This window comes from Kryptolebias marmoratus, linkage group LG8, assembly GCF_001649575.2.
Source record: "Kryptolebias marmoratus isolate JLee-2015 linkage group LG8, ASM164957v2, whole genome shotgun sequence".
Taxonomy (NCBI): Eukaryota; Metazoa; Chordata; class Actinopteri; order Cyprinodontiformes; family Rivulidae; genus Kryptolebias; species Kryptolebias marmoratus.
The window spans coordinates 10,913,175-10,934,235 of record NC_051437.1 but is presented as its reverse complement, the minus strand read 5'-3'; the positions used below and the strand labels follow the sequence as shown (position 1 = coordinate 10,934,235).

At 40.4% G+C, this 21,061-nt stretch overlaps 1 protein-coding gene across 2 annotated transcripts in view; it reads right to left on the bottom strand.

Annotated features, from left to right (window-relative positions):
* scube3 (signal peptide, CUB domain, EGF-like 3) overlaps positions 1-21,061 on the bottom strand; it is a 101,309-nt gene that overhangs the window by 3,316 nt on the left and 76,932 nt on the right. For both annotated transcript variants that reach the window (XM_017409636.3, XM_017409638.3), the window contains 15 exons: positions 19,377-19,493; positions 17,908-18,030; positions 10,641-10,757; positions 4,565-4,687; positions 4,331-4,447; positions 4,150-4,245; positions 3,911-4,027; positions 2,732-2,893; positions 2,375-2,578; positions 2,110-2,271; positions 1,847-2,014; positions 1,590-1,751; positions 1,291-1,488; positions 1,042-1,194; positions 42-121 (listed from right to left, as the gene is read on the bottom strand). In XM_017409636.3, coding sequence (XP_017265125.1) covers positions 42-121; positions 1,042-1,194; positions 1,291-1,488; positions 1,590-1,751; positions 1,847-2,014; positions 2,110-2,271; positions 2,375-2,578; positions 2,732-2,893; positions 3,911-4,027; positions 4,150-4,245; positions 4,331-4,447; positions 4,565-4,687; positions 10,641-10,757; positions 17,908-18,030; positions 19,377-19,493 — 2,099 coding nt within the window. The remainder of the gene's footprint in view (positions 1-41; positions 122-1,041; positions 1,195-1,290; positions 1,489-1,589; positions 1,752-1,846; positions 2,015-2,109; positions 2,272-2,374; positions 2,579-2,731; positions 2,894-3,910; positions 4,028-4,149; positions 4,246-4,330; positions 4,448-4,564; positions 4,688-10,640; positions 10,758-17,907; positions 18,031-19,376; positions 19,494-21,061) is intronic.

Below are 21,061 nucleotides of genomic sequence, written 5' to 3'. Positions count from 1 at the left end.
CTGATTCATGTATAAATAAATAACAAAAAAACGGTGCCGACCTTAAGGATTTCTTGATGATTTTCGGAGGCGTACAGCCTTCCATCTCTCACAATGTCTTCTACGAGCTGCTCGTAGTCCTCTGAAATCCATAGAAACAACAAAAGATCATTTCTGCAAAACAACTCATGGCATAATCGGAGAAAAAATTAGCTGGTGAAATAATATAATCCACAGGCAAATCCGTATGAGTGAGTAACTCCCTTTGACTAATGGGATGTTTCAGACCATTTAACCTTAAGAAAAGCTACAATGAATCATAAAAAGAATATGTTGACAGGGGGAGTGAATCAAATTAAACACTCCTTTTATCCAGTTTCCTTGGTGTGAACAGCAAATGTTTCTATGTTCAGTCAATAGATTAATCTTTACTGATCTGCCACTACAATAACACAACTGGGATAATAAACCAAAACTCCACCTGTGCCACTGAAAAGATTACTGACGTGTCTTTTAGTGCCTCATGCTGGTTCTGTTGTTTGTGGCCTGGAAATCAGGCTAGCTGATACGACAAATGGGAACACTTAGGCTACTAAGACTGCTCCAAAGTTTAGGCTAGTGACACTTTTTCAAAAAGTTTATGCTTCTGTTAGTCAGAGCTTCAGAATACACACAATAAGGGAGTAAACTATCACTTTAAAGGACAAATGCAAATGCTTAAATGAATGATTGGTTGTAGCGTGAAGCGCTTTTGGGTCCTTGGACTAGATAAAGCGCTATACAAGTGCAAGCTATTTACCATTTAAAACCTACAATTTAAAAATATTATCTGATTCAGATGTAAACCAAGATGCAAATACTGCCTAACATTGATAATGATGTTGCTGAACTTATTCAAAAAAACTTGTTTTTCACAGTTTAAATAAACAGAAACAATCCACAGCAAACGCCACAATATAATATGAGACACTGGAGTCCAAATGGAGTCCTAACTTGTAACTCGCAGTGTGCAGTAATTTTCAGTAGTAATTGTCTGGTATGATGGATGATGATGCTACAAACCATCGTAAGTAACATAAGGGATCTGGAAGCCTCTGGCGCTGTTAGCCTCATTGGACTTGAAGTTAATCCACAGACGTCTGGAGCGAGCTGTGAAGGCAATTGGCCGCTCATATGTCTGACAGGTCTCGTATGTGGTGATAGATGTAGCTGACCCTTCCACAAACACATAAAAAAAACACAGATCAGATATTTGTTTACTCGATAAACTAAACTCAGGTGATTTTTACAGCCACAAAGAGAGAAACTCACAGTTCTTCCTCATAACCAGCACATCTCCACACTCGTCCTCTGAAGGCAGGAAAATCTCAGGCACCACAATCAGAATCTTGCGCTTGTGGGGTGGGTTAATTATCCAGATACACTCCACGTTAGCGGGATAATTGCCAGGATAGTTCGGTGACTCAATGTAGCCCATTAATTCTCCCATCTCACCACCACATTGTCTGTCTAGACAAACAGAAACAAACCAAATGAGATCTGAGCTCACGTGCAAGACAACAAAACAAAACAAAACAAAACAAAACAAAACCAGTAATCTTCTCGCTCACTTTTGCACTGTGAGACACTTGTGGCACCATCGAAATCAGTGGTGGTGTTTCCTGGGCAGGAAATGCAGTAGTTCTGTCTGAACTCTGTCTGATAGGTCCCCACTGGGCAGCGGATACACCGGTGTACTGTTGTGTTGTAGTAATGGCCTGGAGAACACTGAACTGCAGGGTGGAAATTGGAAACATGTAACAGAAAGGTCATTATTTCTGTATTTTTCTCTGGAAGTATAAAAAAAAACAACAACAAAACTACTGACCTTTGACTTCACAGTCATGGAAGGAGCTGGCACCTTCCCGCTTGGTGCTCAGTCCTCCGCCGCAGGGGAAGCAAAGCGTCCGCCCCAGATCTGGCTGGTAGGTTCCCTGAGGACACGGCTGGCAGGGTTTGAAGCCATCGCTTGAAAAGTACCCAGTTGGGCACTGGCCTTGGATTGCATTAGATGAGCACAGATTTGTTAGGGACAGTAGCCCTTTACTAAACCGGAGCCACACATTTAAATTTGACTTCAAACTAAACTACCTGCACAAGAGGAGATGTTTCGCGCTCCAACAGGCCCGTGGCCATCGCTCCCAGGGCAGAGGTCACAGGCCAGCTGCCCCTCTTTCTCCTGAAAAGTCCCAGGTGGACACTGGACGCAGCGCTCCTGTCCGCCATGGTAATAAGACCCTGGCAGACATTTAACTGAGAGAATATCCAGCCACAGTCAGAAATGGGGACATGCTTTGCAGGTTAACTACATCAAAGAGACAACAGATTAACGGGGTTTTATTCCTTCTTGTCTTACCACATCCGACGCCGGTCCTCTCTGAACCCGGGGCGCAGTGCCCCTGAAGGGATGCAGTCTGAGGAAGCTTTTGAGCCACCTCGTACTCCAAACCAGCAACTCGGATGAGGAAGCGCTCCTGGTTGATGGACTTCTTCAGAGATTTGATGTACGTTTTTACCTGCTTCTCCATTCGCTGTCGCAAGCAGCTGAGGTTACAACTTCCTGGTCAACAAAGAACAAGATTCGTACAAATAATACAAATTATTATGAATTATAAAGTCATAATTACAAATAATTATGACTTTGACCACTGACGAAATGTGCTTACTGTACCACAAAGTGACAGAAAACTCAGCAGGAGCTGAGATGCCTGACCTGTGGTGTCTCCAGGTTTGACCTCGGCTTCCAGCTCCAATGTGATGCGCGTCACCTCTTTGTTCGAAGAGTTGCGAGTATGTCGCCCTTTAGCTTTCTTGGACGAGTCACACGTCAGGTTAACAAATGTCACCTGGCAGTTGCTGCATAGCTGACCCCCTCCTGCAGACACACATGAACTGTGAAGCTGCACTGTACATCAGATTATAAACCTGCGTTATATTCCATACACGTAAATAAATTAAATAGGGACTGCATGGTGGAACAGTTTGTTAGCACCGTTCCTTCGCAGCCAGAAGGTCCTGGGTTTGAAACTTTGGGGCATTTCTGTGTGAAGTTTGCATGTTCTTCTTATGTGTACATGTATTTCATCCCATAGTTCAAAAACATGCATGTTGGATTATCTGGTGATTCTGAACTGTCCCTGAGTGTGTGTGTGTGTGTGTGAATGGTGGTGTCTCGAACAGAACAGACTTAGTTTTTGAAGCACACCTGTTCAAACTAAATTTGACACAAGCAACACATTTTAGAGATGCAAGAAACAAAAAAACTGGAAGGATACAAAAAGCTAGAAAAGGACAAAAATAAACATCCAAACTTCTGGTTAAGTAGCATAACTGGGTATAAAATCTAAATCCTTGCAAGCCTGTTATGAGGACAGGTTACTCTGTATCAGTAAAAATGTATTCAATAATATCTCAAAGGTGGAAACTGAATTTACAAAGGTAAGACTTAATCTATGTACCATTAAAAAATCTCAGATAATCAACAGTACACAACAAACAAGACAGACAACTAACAGCTGCCATCTTTACTCTCTTGTGCAGCGTTTGCTTTAAAACAAACACAATTCAGTGGTAGAACAAAGTAGGTTTAAGGCCAATATAGTATATATTTTAATCTAAACAATAAAAAAAACATACAAATTGTTTTTTGCAACACATTTTATTTAAAACACATTGTTGCATCCTTGTTGTTTATATTCTTTTTCTCTATAATTTCAATCATGGTTTTCTGTCTTGAGACCATATTTGTCAGGAAAATTTAGGTACACAGAAAATAAAAAATATTTGCCAAACTTTAAGAAGTGATTTCTTGTCTTTTAGCTCTTTAAACCCAGGATACAGCAGCAAATCCTGACCCACAGTACATCCATTCATGTTTAAAAATAACACTGACCTGGACCCAGAGTCCGCCCCCTGTCCTCGGTCCTGCCGGTCAGCTTCGGGTGCAGGTGACATTTGGCATTTTTAATCTTGAAAGAAGCCGTCTGCTTCACTGGAGGCGCCAGAGTCTCTACAGACAAACACAGCCCAGTGGGTGGGAGGATGCAGAAACATCATGCAGCTACAGTCATTAACACAGACGCTTCGGAAAGAGGGTCTGATCTGAAAAAAAGAAAGCGGCGGGCGACGAACCTATGCAGCCCTGAATGTTGCTGGAGTTGGTCCTGGCAGGAGGCTTCCCTGTCAGATTGGGGATGCCACAGCTGACTGAGTAGCTGTTATTTGTCCCTGAAAGAGTTCACACATGAGCAACGTGAGCTTATAAAGAGTTTGTTTTCTTTGCGTGTTTGCACTCAGAGTTAAAGTAAAATACCTGCTAAATAGTAAGCTTTCGAAGCACAGGTAAGAGAACAGCTCTCCTTTTTGTCCGTCTTGCTGCAGGTCAGAGTGGCCTTTGGTGCAACCAGTCCTGGAGGACATTTCACCAGCTCTGGGAGAAAATAAAACACATTCCAAATCATTAAACACACAAAGAGATAAAGATAGAAGCTGCACAGCCACAGCTATGAGAGTGAATCAACCACATGGGGGCAGTGTTGTCACATACCGATGCAGTCCTTCCTGTTCCAGTGGAGCTTGTGGCCAGGCGGACAGGTACACTCATAGCTCCCCAGAGAATTGATGCAGCCATATTTACAGCCGCCTCGATTTATACTGCACTCATCAATATCTGTGAAAAAAGATGTGTTGACAGAAACATTTTATGGACAAGCGTAAGAGGGCTGAATCCCGTAAAAAAAAAAATCAGAGTGCAAGAAAAAAAATATTCTTCACTGGCAAAAGATAAAATGAGAAACAACATTATCAGTCCCAAACATTATAGAGTCAGTCTTTTACAGTCGATCTCATAAAAACGGGCTTATTTGAAAGCGGTGAAGGAGGCGTTTCTGTGAGCTTCATCCTGTCAGAGTGATTAAAATGTTTGCGTGTAAACAGAAGTTAAATTCTTGTTTTGATGTCACCCACGTTCAATTTCATGGTCAGAACTTCTCGGCTGTTCGGGGAGGAAGACTTGTGGTAGGCAGTAAAATTTAATCACCTTTTGAAACACATGCTGAGCTAAAACCACTGAAAGCAGCCGGGATCCAGATGCAGTCTGGCTGCAATCGATGCCAGACAGAAAATCAGTTTAGAAAGCAAAGCGGAGCGTTCAGCGGGCCGCGGACAAGTGGCACAGACGTTCAGGAAAGAGACAGAGATAATGGCAGTGACTGACGATCCTGTCTGCTGATATGAAAAGCTCTTCCTTGTCTCAGGCAATTATTCACCCCGAACGAAAACAGTCTGCTGCGCTCCTTTTAGGAAGATGATGACTTCATCAACAGCCAGAGCTGCTTGGAAATGTTGTGAGGGGTGTGCTGTGCATCCTCCGCATCAAAGCACTCCATTTAAAGGACAAAGACCTCTAATGAATATCTGATGGAAGGGAAGCTCATCTGCCAACAACTGACTTCTTTTATCTTCAAATGCTCCAGTCTGACATTTCTCCAGATCTCTTTGCATGCTCACACAGCCCAGAGTGTTGACACGGGCCAAGAGAGAGAAAAGGCCGGGACACAAAGGCAAACTGACATTTAGACACCAAAGAGTAACGCAGAGGAGTTCTGGACGGGTTTATCAAAACGTTATCACGTTCAAAGTTTAGTAAGTTTGGTGAGATGTTTCATGAAGAACTTTCTGAACATCATTTAAATTAACAAGTGAGACACGTGTTTCACAAGAGCCTTTTTTTCTGCATCTACACTGTTACCTACAAAGTGAAGATGATTAAATTATCCTGTAAGTTGCAAAATAACTTAGTATTTTGGTTAAAGGCATAGTTCAGATCATTTGAAGAAGTTTCTGTGGAAATGTTACCAACAACTAACATCTTACCTGCTGTAGATAGCTCTTTGAACGACATAAGTTCAGAGAAACTAAAGTTAAATTCTAATTCAGACTTCAATTCTGACCAAGTGGAGTCAAATCTGAAGTTTATTGCTGTCTTCTTAAGACATTTTTCCAAAACTTTTGTAGTGGTTCATACGCACACTAATAAAAAAAACAACACTTTTATGTCTTTAATAATTTCAAATTTCACCCGTTACAGAAAAAAACATGTCATGTTTTTCACATTTCATCACATGAACATGTTGAAAATGCTCCAAAATCACATGAGAAACATGAGCAAAACACGTGTTTCACATGTTAGTTTATTACATTTTCATAGGTGAAAACATGGGATTTTCCACATGTGGAATTCAGTTTTTTTTGTTCCAAATTCCACACAGGAAACATGTGCAAAATATATTGTTTCACATATATTACATGTGAACACAAGACTTCCTCATGTGCCTCAACCTCAGTTCATGTGTTTGTCTCTCTATGGGATCTTTATGCCAACAGAAATATGATATTTTTGCTGCTTCTGCTGCTATTTGTGCTTGCCACTCCGATTTTATTGAGACTGGAGATGTTTTAAACCCACATTATCCTCTTTGGTCTTGAACCCCCTCAAGCTGGCTGTTAGCTCATCAATCTTGTCAGAGCAAACATCTATTTCCACAAACTCCGGTTGTTCAAAGAGGTATCTACAACAGGTAAGATATTAGTTGTTCAGAACTTCACTTCTAAAGATCTGAATCATCAATATAGCTAGAGTTTAAATGAGGTAAATAAGAAAAAACCTCTGAATGGATTTAGTCACAACTGCTTTGTCTTCGGATCAGATAAGTAAAAGTAAGTAGAAGGTGTTGTTTGCACTGAGGGAAATTGGCTGCATTTCTTCTCACTCAGGAGAAATGTTGGCACAATGCTTGACACTAGGTCACTGACCTAATTGGGTTTGTTAAGGGCAACTCCATTGTTAAACACTGAACACATCTCTCCGGCCTGTTTGGCAGCTATATTTCAGCTGATAAACTGCACGGGGAATAACATAACCTTAGTTGTGGCACGGAATGGAGAAAGTACAACATGGGAACGCCATAAATCTCCGGGGTTATCTAACAGTTCTGACAGCGCCGCTGAAAAGCGAGGGGAAATCATTTATCACCAGCTCACTCAACAATGGTACGGAGAGCCATTTACGCCGGACCATCTTCACTCCTCTCAGCAGCTCCGAGTGGCCTGATCACCGTCCATCAGGCAAGTAAAAGCTTCACCGATCCAATTCTGGCGCATTTATTCTCCAGGCTGACAGCTAATACTGCTACCTGTGTGCACAATGGATTCCCATGAACCTGGTCAAAACAGAGCATTGTGTGCAGCTCCTCGAATAGATATAACAGGTGGAATTAAATAAAAAGTAACTTTTTGCAGTTTCTGGCACTGCTACAGCCGTTCACGCTCAGGCTCATCTGAGCATTTATGACTGGTTTGTTATGATGTTCTGAACTGTCCGGTCTGTTTGTAAAACTATAATGTGCAACATATTTTTAGGAAGCCTTCAAAGCCTCTTACATGTTATAGTTTCTGATAGATGACATTCCAGACACAAAAGTGAAGAATAACATGAAGCAAAGTCATATAGTCTGCTTGACCTCCTACAACGACACCAGCTCAGTCTGCTACACTCCCTGATTAGCAGAAACTGTCAAACTACCTAAAAAGGAAGAAATTACTGCAAAGCTATGCATTGAAAGTGCATACACATTTTCTTTTCTCAATTTCTGTACCTGCTGTGAAGCCCTGAGGTGCAGCACAACAGACAGTTCAAAGTGGCGATATGAACTCAGTCAAAAGACGCCACAATGCCACGATGTGCTCCGGCGAGCCTCTCTGCAGATCTGCTGCGCCCTTACACATCTCCGCCTGACAACAAAGGTTATTTCTGCTCCAGAGCGCAGAGGCCTCCTGCTAATTTCTAATCGACATCCACCACCCCCGAAGGACCAGAATTTCCACTGTATTATTTCTTTTCTTTTTTTTTTTTTAGTCCATTAAGTACAGCACACACACTGTCTGCACTTCATCTTGCTGCCAAACGTAGCATATGTTCTTCAGAATAAGATTGATTTCCTGCCTTCCAGGCAGCCACCTGTTACAGCTCATTTCAGCCCATTAGCAGATCAACTTGCTGAGACTAAAAACTGAGATGTGATAGGTGAACTATCAAAAGCAGCATTTAGATACATTTCAGTTTGTCCAAAAATTGCAGCTGCTGCTTTCAAAGTACAATGTGAGATAAAACAAACCCATTTTGCCAATTAAATTTGTAGCTTTCAGGCAGGCAGCTGTTAAATCTTAGATGTCAGTCTTGAGGTTGTTTAGCATATGAATTACATGTTATCTGAATTTCCTGTCCAGATATTTGATGTTAACTGCTAAAGTTCTTTTCCCACACATTATGTAAGAAGTTTAGAGCGAGGGCTTCTGTGTGGGAGGGATGGCGAGAGGCAAAATTTGTGATCAGAGGGTGTGCATGCTGTGAGCACTTACAGAAAAATGGGAAAAACATAATTATAGCTAAACTTTTATAAAAAAAAGGCTAAAAAAGGAAATTCAGCACAAGCCATGTCTAGTTTTCAAAAGAACATTAACTGTTCAGTGTTACCTATTATGTTAGAGATTGCTGGGACAAATAGGTCACTAAACATGTACTCTGCTTTATTCTTTTTCTGCACCATCTACGTCTTCAAACAAAACCCAACTACCCATTCACTAAGACAGCAACCCGGTGTACATACTGTTACTCCACCTCATAACATCTAGATAAAATGGTTCCCACACTTATGCAGCTTTTAGGTAACAAACTGAACCACTTGTGAAATATGCATAGGCTGAACATGTAAAAAATATAGATTTCATCTTACAAACAAAATAAAATGTGTAATAATTTGCAACAAAAAATGCACATACATTGCTAAAAGTCTCCCAAAGACTTCCAGCAGACTAGAAATGAATATAAATCCTTTCAGATATCCACTTTGTTTTATTCATCTGACAGCAACAAAAAAGGAGACATCTGAACAAAAACCTTGATCAATTTAGTGTAAAAAAACAACCAAACATTTAACAGTTTTGTACAACCTTGGATAGAGCACACGTCTAAACCGCTGCAGTTACACTATAAGCAGCACATTAATCCGGCATATAATCTGATTGTCAGTGCCTTTAAGTGGCTGAATAACAGCCCTACTCAAACATTTCTTTCCCTGTCCAGTGCCCTAACTGAATGAAGATAATGTCTGTGACATTTTGCAGTCCCTGCTGTATGTCTGACACACAAACAGCAGACACTCAAATCAAATTTAAACAATAAGAGAAGTGAGCAATTTTAGAATCAACTGCAGCATCTATGCTTGTTACTGGAAGGGCAGTAAATGGTAAAAAGCATTATTTTAACTGGTTGGACTGTTCTGAATCTTGGGTGCACTTGTTGGGCTAATGTGAGCCTTATTTACCAGACATGTACAGCGGTAGTAGCAAAGCTTTCATGAATTAAACATGCTGGACTTCAGAAATCATCCACACACCGCACGAATGAAACCACAACAAACAACATAAAAATGTCCAAATGAAAGAACAGTGTTGCAACAATAATATAAATCTTACGCCTGGAGAGGACTTGTAAGAACAATGCATGTCTGCGGTGTCTGAAGCCAACTGTGTCGGTTTCCAGAACTGAGGATATTTTTGATCTACCACTCTGCAGCTTTTCCAACACTCCTGTCAGGTTTGACTCATACAGAGGGGTGCTTTAACAACACAATAATATCAGGGTGGTAGCATTAAGACATTTAATAGAGATAAGGTTTTCAATGTTCCATCCTTACATGATAGAAACTAGAATGTGCTAAATCGCACAAAATAAAAACAGCTGGCTGTGAGATATTTGGTATTTTGGTTTGATCAAATTCATTCTGAGAGGAAGATGCGTTTCTCCATACGGCAGTATTTCACTGAAAGGCATAGATGTAAACTTGCTAGTAGAAATGGAGAGTGGGGTGATCACAAAAGCTGTCAGGATGCACCTGCATGTTGAAGATTTCATAATAATCCTTCCAAAAGTAGCAAAGACCAAATCAGATGACTGACCATTTTACTCACATGGTTCGATGTAAGATTCAAGCAAGGCTGATAGCCAGCAGCAGCAAACCACAAAACAGTGTTCTGGGTAAAGCAATAATAGATGCAACGGGAGTAAAACGGTACGTGTGTTCATACCGAACTGTCTCGGTACAGATATTTTAGATGGGTACATTAAGTTACAAGATTATAACATTGATAAGATCTCATCTGGAGGCACACAAATTTATTGAACTGAATTTTGCAAACTGCCGAGTAGAAGCAGAGAAATATACCATCTTAAAGACATGTTTGTTTGTTCTGAATCAGCATATATGGCAAGCAGTTATGTCAAATATTTTGTTTTGCATCATTCTATGAATTGTTTGTGTATTTATTCAATATTCTTGACATTAAGCGACATTTCACATTTTATTTGTTTCATATTTTATCACTGGAAAATGTCAACATATCAAGTCAAGATCCAAGTATTTGAAACAAACACTCCTTGATTTTTGTGTTGTTTTATTTAATTTTTGAATCTAAAAGAGAAATACGTTTCTGAAGTTTTTAAAACCTTCTGTTTGACACATGGGCTGTAGGACACTGCCTACAGTTCAGACTGGATGCCTCACCTCCACAGTGCGCCAGGCCGTACAGGACGTAGCCTTTGCGACAAAGACACTGGAAACTGCCGGCAGAGTTGACACAGAAGTGGTCGCAAGCTCGGTCGAAAGAGCATTCGTCAATATCTGCGCAGACAAAAAGACAAACAGTTAGAAAGTTCTCGAACACTTCAGCAAATTATGAAAAAAAAAATCTTTCTGTTTTCAAAAACTGTCCCCACTGCTTTTTCCTCCTCATTTTCTGTATTGTAAACATTGTTTGTCATAAACTGCAGTGGGTCAAATCACATGTGACAATAAAAGAGTACTTTTCCAAAAGAAGACGTTTTCTGTACCGTATTTGACCTCGCACAGTCATGCAGTTTTCCATTTTGATGGACTGAAACATTTTCCAAGCACTTCTGAAAGAGTGGTCACAGCAGGAGTGAAAAAAAAGCCTGCTTTTCACGTAATCACAAGAGCTGGGGGACTCTGAACCTGACAATCATCTTTTTTTTAAGATTTAAACACACCGTTAATGGACTACATGGATATGGATTTGGCTGGAGGTCATGTGGACATCTAGTGTTTAAATGTGTCGGTAAATGTTCTGCATGATGACTGAACCAGTGTGATACCAAAAAAAGAGTCAGTTTTCGGTGGTTCTGAAATCTCTGATCCTAATAGCCTTCAAACACCTGAAACAGCTCCTTCCTGCCAGTTAGTATCTCTTTCAGCTTTCCTTCTGTCTCACTCACGCATCCTGGTAAAATTCTTAACAGTCGTGGGCTTAAACACCTAAAGACTTGATACACGAGGCTACAGGAGATTGAAAACACTTTATTTTTATAGTCAAGTTTTCTTTTATGTCGGTAACGTCTGCATCAAGCCCAGGCAGCAAACGCTGGGAGAAGATGGAGGCGTGCCTCAACTCTGCTGGATGTCTAATTGGCTCATTTAGGAAAAGTTCCAGGACATTCCCAGAAACATCGCACTTTTATCTGCGGCACACGATCCTCCTCTGGGTTCTGAAGTAGCGCCAGGTGCCATCAAACAGATGACGAAGGTATTTCACTGCAATTACAGATGTTCAGTGAGCTGCCTTGAAGAAGACACGCTGCTAAATGTCTGCAATGATCCATGTGGTAAAATAGTTTTTTGTTTTTTTTTACAGAAGAGTCCTGTGAGCAGCAAATCAAAAAATTGCTGGAATGACATTCTTATTTGATAATATAGCATCAAGTTTTACCCCAGTATCTGTAAAAGTCACTGGGGTATAGCTGGTTTTGTGTCAGCTAAGGTTGATTAGCTGTGGCAGCCATCTTGACTTTGGTTGTCCTCAAAAGTTAATTAGCAGTCTCTGAGATATTTTGCTAAATGACAAACAGGATTGACTCCAACAGTTAATGCCAAAGTTTTAAGAAAACTGTCACATAACTTGTTTTGATCAAAGTATATGTCGAGGGTAATGCTCAGCTATTATCACATTTAATATATTTGAACAAAACTGAGATCAATATATATACGTAAAATGGCAGAGTTATGGTTGATTTCTAAGGTCAGTAGCTGTGGTGGCCATCTTGATTTGGGTTGAGTCCAAAGGTTAATCACTTATAGGTGTACCTCCAATGATTTCTTTCTTAAAGCTTTAACAAAATCTGCTCAGTGGTTCATATTTTGCTAACATAGTGTTAAACACAGATATGTCGGGTGATCAGTTAGCACTCACAGTATAAGCTGGATGACTTTCAGCTATTATCACACAAAATTCTAGCTCAGTGTCTGTAAAATATCCAAGTTATTGCTGTTTTTGTGTTTGCAAGTCATTTTTACTTTGAAAACTCTTGCTATATTTAGCCAAGTTTTAGTAATTATTAGCCAAAAGTCTACTTTCTGATAAAAGTCGGTAAAGGTTTTGGATCCTTTTAACATGAAAATGGAGTAAAAGTAACACACATGGTTCATTAAAGATGAAAAACTTGCATTGTGCTTAATAATGCCTGCAGGCCAAAATGATGCCACATCTAAATTGCGGTCGAGAGCCGCACAGAATCACTCCGAGAGCTGGAAACGGCCTGAGGGCTGCATTTTGGACACCCCTGCTATCAATGGTTTTAATATACAAATAAAAACAAACTAAGATTTGGAATGAATATTTACATGTTTGCTGTTCTGCTTCCATATGAAACTCTAACTTATTCATATTTTACAAGTCAAACCAGGACAGTAGCTCTTGCTGATGCTGATCGCCTTTGGAAATCTGAAAGTAATATCTGTTGGCCCACTCTGTGTGCAGCACCGCAAAACTGTTCATTTCTGGCAAATTAGAGATAACGTTTACCGTAAACCCCTGTGGAAAAACAGTCCTGGTGACTGAGTTTATCCCCAAAAAATGTTTCTTAATGCTCCATTGACGCCAGAAGTGAATCTGCAACTTATCATTACACAGTTTAGTGTTGTACCAAAATACAGACTGTCGACAACTCCTACAACCCTCATTTACAACGCAGCAAGGGGAAAACAAAAAAACTTTCCATCAATTATCTCTCTCTGTGAAGTCCGAGCAATTCTTCTTGAAACCTTTGTTGAAAATAAAAAGAAAGGGAAAATAGATATCTGGTGAAGGTTACAGTTGTTTCTACAGAACAGATAAACGCTTCCATCAGACAAAGATGAAGAACTAAGTGATCGGGAGTCAGAAGAAGATGAGGAGGAGACTCTGGGTGGAGGAATGCTGACAGGAGCTCTGCAGACATGCCTCATCCTGACTTAGGAGCCACGGCCCACTGAGAGCAGAGAAACACCATGACTGTTTAAACCAAGATAAACCCGAAGTTCAGCTTCCACATCTAAACGCCTCGAGGAGACGGCAAACACCTGACGTGGCGTCACAGTACACCTCGACACACACAGCCAAACACCAGCGACCGGTAATGAAAACACAGGCGCAAAGCCGCTACTTTCACGTCTTTATCTGTCAGGGATGACCTCGGCGAGGTCGTCGTGACGCTATCGGCGCTATCTCTAAAAAAAGGGAGGACGAAAAGATCCATTTTTGATTAAACAGACTAGAACCTGAGTTTCACTCAGACAGCAGGTCATGAAGAACACTGATTACAACAGGGGTGGGAAATTATTTTTCCCAAAGGGCCACAGAGGAAACCGGGAACGTTGCAGAGACCCAGGACCAATAAGCTAAACCCAGTTCTGGAAAACATTAACCTTATAATCAGCTAGAAATACTGCATGGTTTTTATTAGCGAATAAGAACGGACATCGTAACTGGACAACAAAAATCAGAATTTAATAAAATAAGAAACATTCCCAAAAGCATTTGTGATAAAAAAAATGCACGTTTTGCAATATTTCAAACATTAGGATACAATTAGCAACATAAAATATCTGATTTTTGTGTTTCTTTTTCTCCAGTGAAAGAAATGTAATTTTTGTTGGGCTTTAAACATGTCAAGTTTCATACCTGAGGTAGATGTGAAGGACTGATTAAAGTGAGATGATCTGGATTTGAAATCCCCTGCCTCATGGGTAGAAAGTTTTCCACTCTTTGTTTTTTTTTCGTTTTTTTTCTCAGAGCACATTAACACAGCAAAGATATCACAAAATTAGTCCAGACTGCTCTATCCTTGGATGTAAATCTTGGTAAAATGGTGACTGAATTTACAATCCTTGAAAACAACGTTCTGTTCTCCACAAACTGAGCTCACGGCTTTGCCACTGACTTCAGTAAACAAACACTTAGAAGTCCATATCTTGTTACAAACTCCGCATTTTGAATCAGTCGTTTTTTTTCCTCTCACAGAGAGAGAGAGACTCCCGACGCCGCGGCGCACACAGCAGGCTGCAGATGCAAACACCCAATCGCCTTCATGATGTAAAATATAAATAAGCTCCTCTTTCTGCAAACCGAGGTCATTCACGAAGCGATCTGCGACAGGTAAAATGTTAACTGTTCATAACGTTTCCACAGAACCCCATCTCAATGGCTCCGAACTATCTGTTGGAGTCTGAATGGATTTTCTTCGGGGCCTTTTCAGAAAATGACGTCTGCACAGCTGCTCTCCAGAAATGACCATCTCAAAAACGGTTCGCAACATGTGGTGGTGATTTGAGCCGGCACCGAGCACACTGCACCACGCTGCTGAGCTGCACGCTGTGACAAACGTCCCAGCCGCCAACAGAAATGAGCCGAGCAGCCAGACAAGGTGGATGAAATGAAGGACAAGCTGATACAGCTGAAGTCTGAGTTCCCTGAAATATATAAGATTTTAGTTTCTATGGAGACCTCAGGAGGAACAGTGGAGCGGGCTTCAGTCCGAGCTGACAGCCTGGATTTATTACTTGTGTATATTGTTGACGAGCAATATGTAACATTTAATGTCAGCATGTACAAGATGAGGAAATCAAACAGGATGCTTTTAAGAATACGTCTATTTTGCATCGTATTCCATAATAAACACCCCCCTCCCATCTCTACTTTGACTTTTTTTGCAAAGGCAAACATGTTGTAGATGGCAGAGTTTCAACTCACAAAAACAGATCTACATTTTAAAATATAAGATTTAAATGTAAAAATGAACTTTAGTTATTTATGTAACTTGAAAAATGTAAATAAAAATGACAAAACCTTTGAGAAGAACGGACATTTTTTTATTGACCTGAATCAAACTGAACATTACGGTGACACATCTTAGCATGTGCATTTTTAATGGGTTGAACATTTAAAGAAAATGTTACTACTAGCTTATTTAAAGGGTTAAAAGTGAAATAAAGCAAGCATACCTTGTTCAGATTTAAATTAGACTTTAAAAAAAAAACTATATATATCATATATGACCCCCCCTAACTATGCCAAAGTTAAGAATAAAATTTGTATTGTATTGATTGTAAATATGTGCATCAAGACACCAATAACTGTGGTAGCTTCATTAATCAGAACAAAAACTACATTTCCTAAAGGAATGCATGTCACCTGCTACCTTTTATGCCAAAGTCTTAAACTAAAATCCTCTGAGGAATGAGTTATAGCTGTTTCAGTCAAACAGAGACAATAACATTATGTGTAAAGTCATGCAATATTGCAATATTTCTCATGCCTTGGAGTATGTGTTGTGAATGACTCTCAGTTACTACCACATCAGATTTTAGCTCAGTGACTGTCAGAGTTACAGCCAGCGTTGTGTTGCTAAGGTCAGTTAGCTCAGGCAGCCATATTTATTTGGCTTGACTCTAAATATGAATGAGTTTTAGATGCACATCTAATGATTACTTTTTAAGAGTTTCACTAAAATCAGTCAGGAGGATCATGAGATAATTTGCTAACAGACAAACAGTGTTGACTCTAACAGCAAAGTTTAATGCAAAAGCTGTAGAACAATGTGTAGTGCTTGGGGTATTTGTTGGGGTTCGCTCTCAATTACTACCACATCAAATCTTACCTCAATATCTGTAAAATCGACTAAGTTATACCCATTTATCTGTTTGCTAAGGAGGCTTAGTTGTGGCAACCATCTTGAATCAGGCTGAATCATAAAGGTAGTCAGTTACAGATGTCCATCCATAGTTTCCTTTCTGAAATTGTCATTAAAATCTATCCAGCGCACCATGGGATATTTTGCTGACACAAAAGACAAACGGATGCATTACCGCCCTTTCGCCTTTGATGGCAGACGTTAATAAAATGTAACATTTGCTCAGAAACATTCCGCAATTCTTTCCTTCTGCTTTTCTTCTAAATAGTGAAGGAAACAAATGACAGGAATTAGAGGTTACGAGGCGGACAGGTGACTCAGCAGTGTGTGTGTAAACCTGGCAGCAGCTCACTCAACAGGAGGTGGGTTTTAACACCACCCCCGTCTCGAGACAAAAACACGGAGGACCAAACAAGGACAGCGCTGTTCCATCCTCGACCCCGTGCTCCCAAACAACTCAGGGCTGAGCTGTTTAAGGCACGGAGCCACTGGAAACAAGCTGGAATTCGCATTCTTAAAAGGAAAGACCACATCTCCCCCCCCTGTTTTCTGTGTCATTGTGTCAAAATAAACTGCACATTGTTTTGGCTCCAGATAATGAGGGAAAGGCATTCCTTTTAAAAACAGACTTGAAGGGAGAAGAAAGTGGCTGTGAAGCGCGGTGATGGAGTGCACACTCACACCGATCACACTCGGAGTGCACAGAGTGATGTGACCCAGAGCAGCCTCTCTAATCTCACTGCATGACACTGATGTGTTCCAGGCTGAGTATTGATTAACCACATCAATAAGGAAAAGAGGGGGAGACATGTTGTCCTTTTTTCTACTTGAATAGAAGCAAAACCGGCTTCCATCTTTCAAGTCTTTTCTTTTCTGCACATGGTTGTCTGGTGGCTTGATTCATCCAAGAATTGAGGTTACAGAGTTGGGGCTGTAACGTCACACACCTGTGGCCACCTCTCATTATCCTTATCATTGTAATGACTGCTTTTGAGTATGTGTGCATGCGTGAGTGTCTGTTAGCAAAATATCTCATAAACATCTGGACGAATTTTAATGAAACTCTTAGAAAGTATTCATTAGATGCACATCTACAGCTCATTGACATTTGGCGTTCTCTCGATTCAAGATGGCCATCACAGCCAATCGCCTTGACCAAACACCGAAATGCTGACAACTCCGTCCGTTTTACAGATATTGAGCTCAAATTTGGTGTGGTAGTAGCTGAGAATCATTCCCAACATCTGTTCTGAGCACTAACATATCATATAAGATCTATGTTCAAAAGTTTGGCATTAACTGCTGGAGTAAACCCTATCTGTCTGTTAGCAAAATATCGTATGAACCACTGGGTGGATTTTAATGAATTTCTCTGAAATTAATCACTAGATGTACCTCTCTAACTGATTAACCTTTGGAGTCAACCTGATTCAAGATGGCCATCTCAGCCTATCAGTCTTAGAAAACACGAAAGGGGATGCAACTCAGTCAATTTTACAGATACTGAGCACAAATTTGGTGTGGCAGCAGCTGCTCTTTGTTTAAAACTCTGGCGTGCAAAGCATCAGGCAATAAACGTTCCTTCAAAAAAAAAAAAAAGGCTAGTTTCAACTCCTGCTGAGCCACAACTTCAACCAAATATAAAAAAGCAAACAAGCCAGACAGGCTTATTTTAGGATGTAAAAATACATTTGTTCCCCCAACCATTATTACTGTTTTTGAAAAGAAGTGTTAAGTACAGATTAGGGCATACAAAGAATAGTTTTATTTAAGTGGCAAAGTGCAATAAAAAAAAAAAAAAAACTACCTACCTTGACAGGTCCTCTCATTGGTTAGCAGCTTGTAGCCCTTCTTGCAGCTGCACTCGAAGCTACCAACTGTGTTTCGGCACACATGATCACACCCCCCATTGTTCAGACGGCACTCGTCAATGTCTGTGAACAGAAAATCCTAATGAGGAGTGGATAATTCAAATCAGCCATCGCAGCTGAAAAAGGGGAAAAAATTAAACCGGCAGTTTGTCGTTCCTTTTTTGGCGCAATCGGAGAAAGCTGCGAACGTGACGCCAAATTACTTTCCTCGTTAGCACGCCGTGGCCTATTTATGCACCGGGGAGTATTTTGAGCGAGACTGATTTGCAGTCGGGATGTCTGGCACCTGAAAAGATGTGAACCCCGTGACGCTGACGGGAATTATATAACGTGAGTTCGGAAAGGTGGTTTAATCAAGTTGGTGGAGATGCATGCGAAGAAAAAAGAAAAAAGATGCACAATAGAAGCATTTAGTCCTAAAAAGTGGAAGTACACTCTGCGGGTTCCCTTACTGGTTCTCAGAGGGGCTAAAATCAGTTTGCATGTGGCTTTAAAGAGCTTCAGCTCTCACACAGTGAAGCCTCGCAGCAGTAAATTTAGAATCATCAGTGCCCATCTCCTTCAGATTCCTCTGCTCTGCGTGTCTGCAGCCAATCCTCCGTCAATACGTGCCGTGTTCATCCCCGTGTTTTGGTTAATTCTCTGCTTGGCAGGTTTTTCTGCAGCTCTGATTAATTTTGAATCATCACCACAAATGAGGCATCTGCCTCTCGAAGGGATTCTTCATCATCTGGTTGAAATAAATGCGGACGAAATTAAATTTAAAAATCCCCCCGCCTGCTTGATCTCTTACCCCCCAGAAGATGCCTCGCCTGAAGTAAGCTCCTGTCTTCTTGTGCCAGTGCCACCTGGGTTTGCTTTCCTCTTGTTTCCTCTCAAACCAAACCAGTACGAGTCGGTGCACTCTTATCTGCGCTGTTTGTAAAAACAAGTCACAGAACGCCGGCAGATTTCTGTGCTGGCTCTACTGGAAACAAAGCGTGTCTTTGTGTAGTGTGGTGTCTTTGTTCTGCTAGTCACCCCCTAAATTTCCATATAAAGTTTGGCAAAGTTTGAGCAGACATAACTCGATAGACTTGCAAAAGTTTAGGATGTTCTGCTTCAGACTGATTGAAAATCCGGTGCCTGGAAAACATTGCTCAAAATGGGCTGCAGAGAGTAGTGAAATACCGGAGCCATTAAAGCTGGAAAACACTTTTTTTTTTTTTCTAAAATGGAAATTCAAGTGGTTGGCTAAGACATGGAGCTCAAACTGGTATCAGGTTATTAACTATTCAATCATTCCTTTAAACTCCAGGCAGAGAGAGGAGCCTGCCTGGCAACACAACAGGCAGGAAATTCATTTCACAACAGGTGCAGCGTTAACGCCGCCCCGGACGATGAGTGTTTTGGGGGTTTTTGTTCTTTACCTTTGCAGGTCTTGCGGTCCGGCTGCAGAGTGAAGCCAACGGGGCAGCTGCAGCGGACTCCCGTCACCGAGTCGTGACACGTGCTGTCGCAGCCGCCGTTGTTCACCGCACAGGTCTCTGCAGACAAACAGGGAGTCAGACGAAGCCCATAAAACATACAAAGTACGCGTTGTCCTGACCTACTTAATGAAACGCCATGCACACTGATATCGCTGCAAGAATTCGGAGCCACACGCTCATCTACACTGTTAATACAGGCAAACAGACGGCGATAATAAGAACAGCAGACTCATTTGGTGTTTAGTGGTGGAAAAGAGGAAATAAAGCCGAATCGGTCATAAAAGCAGCAGCTGAAGGGGATAAAAAGTGAAGGAATGGAAGAGTTGTAAGCAATAGAAAATTGTAATGAAGAAATGTTAAAGTTAACACAGCCAAACAGAGGATTTTAACTTGGTTTTTCTATGTGCATGTGTGCAAAACAAGTTTGCTTCTCTTTTATAAAAGAGGATTTATAACCTTGAAAACTTCTTCGCACTGCAGGTCATTTGTCATTCTTTTGTAAAGCTAGTTTTCACTTCCTGGTTTTGACAAAACCTTCCAGGCATTTTGAGGATTAAAAAAAACTGTTTCAGCTACCTGCCATTTGTTTTAAACTAGGCTGAATTGCCAAAAGTCGAGGCAGGACAGCTGAAGTCTCACCTCTAGACAGTGAGAAATATCACAGAGACGCTCATTTTGAACGGTACAGGAGAAATTTGCTCTCACATCAGAGGCCGCTGTGAGCCTTTCTAGATTTTGGCAGCTTCTCAGGAAACCTCACACTCCTTAGAAACCAAAGGAAAAAAAACAAAAAAAAAAACAAAGAGAGAAGAAAAAGCTCCTGTGTGACTTGAAACAATCACTTTAACTTTCATTAAGACAATCAGTTATCTACACATTTCACAGCTTTGTTTTTAATGTGGGGCTCTTTTAAAAAAGAGCAGCCGCAGCTTGATCCGTTTTTTTTTAACCTGTTAAGTTGTTAAAAATGAAGCCAAGTGTGTATTTTTTTTTTTGTTTAATGAAACACAAGGAACCCCTCGGGGAAACACCTAATTATTTTTACTTACATTTAAAACTGCCTGCAACAGCTATAACCAAACTTTCTAGAGCTTTTTTGTCAAAGGCAAACAAACTACACATAAAACAGTAATAAGTATCCACACCCTAAACTTTTATGCATCACATTATCATAAAAACTATCACCTTCACAAAAAAAAAGAAAAGTTAGACACTTCCTGGAATTAACAAATGAATAAGGTAAAATCATTCAATTGGAAAAATGATTCATATGTTTGATCTGAGTTATTAAACTGTTTTCCTTCTACAACTACTGTATGCTGGGACAAATAATGTAGGTGTTAAAAAGAAGTTAGTCGGTTTTTAAAAAGTTCAAATTATTGGTAGAAGAGAAAAAAATGCTAAAACAACTAAGCAGAATTATGAACGCTTTAAACCTGAAAGAATAGAGGTGAACCTTCATGTCTAAAGATGAAATGTAGCAGGAAAAACGCTTTTCAACGGTCATGGTCACTTAAACGTTTATTGAAATATTTAGAAAAGAACAATTACAGGACTTACAATATTTCATGATAAAATTAAGATTTCTACACACTGTATTTGACAAAAACGAGGTACTGAGCCTT